This window comes from Amphimedon queenslandica, unplaced genomic scaffold (assembly GCF_000090795.2).
Source record: "Amphimedon queenslandica unplaced genomic scaffold, v1.1 AMPQUscaffold_7777_Cont20275, whole genome shotgun sequence".
Lineage (NCBI taxonomy): Eukaryota > Metazoa > Porifera > Demospongiae > Haplosclerida > Niphatidae > Amphimedon > Amphimedon queenslandica.
The window spans coordinates 1-2,215 of record NW_003551942.1 but is presented as its reverse complement, the minus strand read 5'-3'; the positions used below and the strand labels follow the sequence as shown (position 1 = coordinate 2,215).

The 2,215-nt window shown below is 39.2% G+C and overlaps 1 protein-coding gene across 1 annotated transcript; it reads right to left on the bottom strand.

Moving 5' to 3' along the window:
• Positions 1 to 72: 72 nt before the first annotated feature.
• LOC109591585 (uncharacterized) lies at positions 73 to 1,328 on the bottom strand (the record flags this gene model as incomplete). The annotated part of the gene is made up of 4 exons (XM_020007294.1): positions 1,122 to 1,328; positions 780 to 1,079; positions 425 to 709; positions 73 to 369 (listed from the first exon to the last, which is right to left on the bottom strand). Coding segments are annotated over exons 1-4 (1,069 nt in total), but the record flags the coding sequence as incomplete, so codon positions are not given.
• Between the last annotated feature and the right edge of the window lie 887 nt (positions 1,329 to 2,215).

The window sequence follows — 2,215 nt, the reverse complement described above, 5'->3', positions numbered from 1 at the left end:
CAGCAGCCTATAATTAATGTATATGCAAATAGGTTCATTATGTAATGCAATACTGCTAGTATTGTGATGTACCTAGCCTATTATGGTATTTCCTCAATGTTCCCCTTGTTGGGTTGGTGTTGAGCTTAGCAGCTGCAGGGGGGGATTCTTCTATCTCGCTCATTAAGGGTCCATTAAGGTGAGTGTTGTTTCGGTTGACGTGATCAAATATTTGCAGGACCAGTTCCATCCCTGTTGTTGCTCCTGTGCTACGAGATATTGTTTCAATTTTCTTCTTGCTTAGCTTCAAGGACCGTCCAAACTCACGAGCCTGGCTTGTGGAGAAAGTCCTTGTAACATCTCTTAAATAATTTGTAATTCCTTGGGGATCTATTGAATAGAAAGTGTGATCATGCTTGTTAATATTTCTTTTATGCATTCATACCAGCTCCAATGAATCTTTCCTCCCCACGGAGTTTTGGTATCAAGTAGTTCAGCTCTAGACTTCTCAAATGATCAGCTAGTATTCTGTGCTTTTCCTGCAGCGATATTTCTGGATGCTCATCTACCCATGCACTAATCACTTCCATTGCCTGCATTGCTAGACTATTATCACTTGGTAGTCTAGCCCTTGAAACTTGGAGCATAACACGTAAAGTGTTCAGAGTTCCAACTGTGATGTCACTATTCAAAAATACATTCACTAGATGTGTGGGTTCAAGTTCTGGCACTATATTATATTAGGATTGAGTAAAATAGATAAAGTTAAAAATGAATTTATGATTATTATTATAACTTACAATCTGTGGAACTTTCATCTCCATGCTGCTCAACATGTACATGTACCTCTACTGTTGGTTCATTCTCATCTTCCCCTGCTCCATCAACAGATTCATTATTTGTATTTTCTTGATTTATGGCCGTATTTTCATAGATATGCTCATCAGCACGATTTATGAGGTTATCATAGATTACTTCATTGGAGTTTTGTACGCAAATGTCAACATTAACATAGTCATGAAATACTGAATCATCTTTGTCTACCAGATCATATAATGGGTTTGCTGTCGAATTCACATAGTCTGGATCCTGGCCTGTAGCTGTGAGCTATTCATATTATAGTCACAATAAGTTGTACTTACTGTTGGAGTGGGTTGCTGGATTGACAATTACTAGTGTACAGCCAGGCTCTTTCTCTACTGCTGCCTTTGCCATTTGTGATGATGTGAAGGAGTGCACACTTTCAGTTGGCAGCTGGCAGCTAGTATTTATGGCAACTCCTACCACCCACTGCATTTTTATGTTTGTAAAGAAATTACCTCTACCCATTATGGACTGTTTAGAAACCAATGAAGTGATTTAAATATGTAATGCTTCATCTAATGAGCCAAATGAAATGAGTACACAAGGGGGTTTACTTATTACAAAATTTAGTATAACAATAGAAAATGCTGAGGGTTACTATAGATACCACTAGTATCAGAAATAATATTAAAAATGGATGAAATATCATGTCGTATCTTCTTGCTGGTGACCCTACAAATGCTACATGATAAATAGGGGGTTCCCCATCTTCGCACTGTGATGAGTCTGACAGCTGCATCAGAAGACATACTTCCTCTTCTATGAAAGAGTACGGACTAAAAGTCTCGTCTCTTAATTTGAGCCTTTTCTCACTATCATGTGTTCGAATCATCACAGAGCCAATCTCAAACTCTTTGCTAGGCATGATATTATACTGACTGACATTGAGGTGAATGGAGTCGACTATGTCACATTCTGGTCCTCTGTCACAGCGAATGAAATAATAGCTTGATGACGGTGAGATAAATTGAGCCCCACCACTATCGTTGATGAGTCTTATGCACCATGCATTGTCTGGAGGATGAGCACAGGCTAGATCTTCAAAATTATTGTCAGCGTTATCGTTAGCAGATTGATGGTCGTTGAAAATGTAAGCATAATAAGGAGAGCAAGACAAAGTACCCATTGACTCTACATCGTTCATTAGGAGGCTAATGACGGAACCCTCTTCGAGATAAATGTAATCAGATTTGAAGACTTCGTCCATTGAGATGCTGCTGCCTTGTTGTATGTCACTGCATTTGACTGAGACGACTGTAGCAGAGCAAGAAGCTGAACCCTCCAACTCTATGTCGACACTTGTCACCCAGTAACTTTGAGGTATTCTATACAAGACAGTGTCGTATGGATGCATGACTTGCTTTGATAGTGT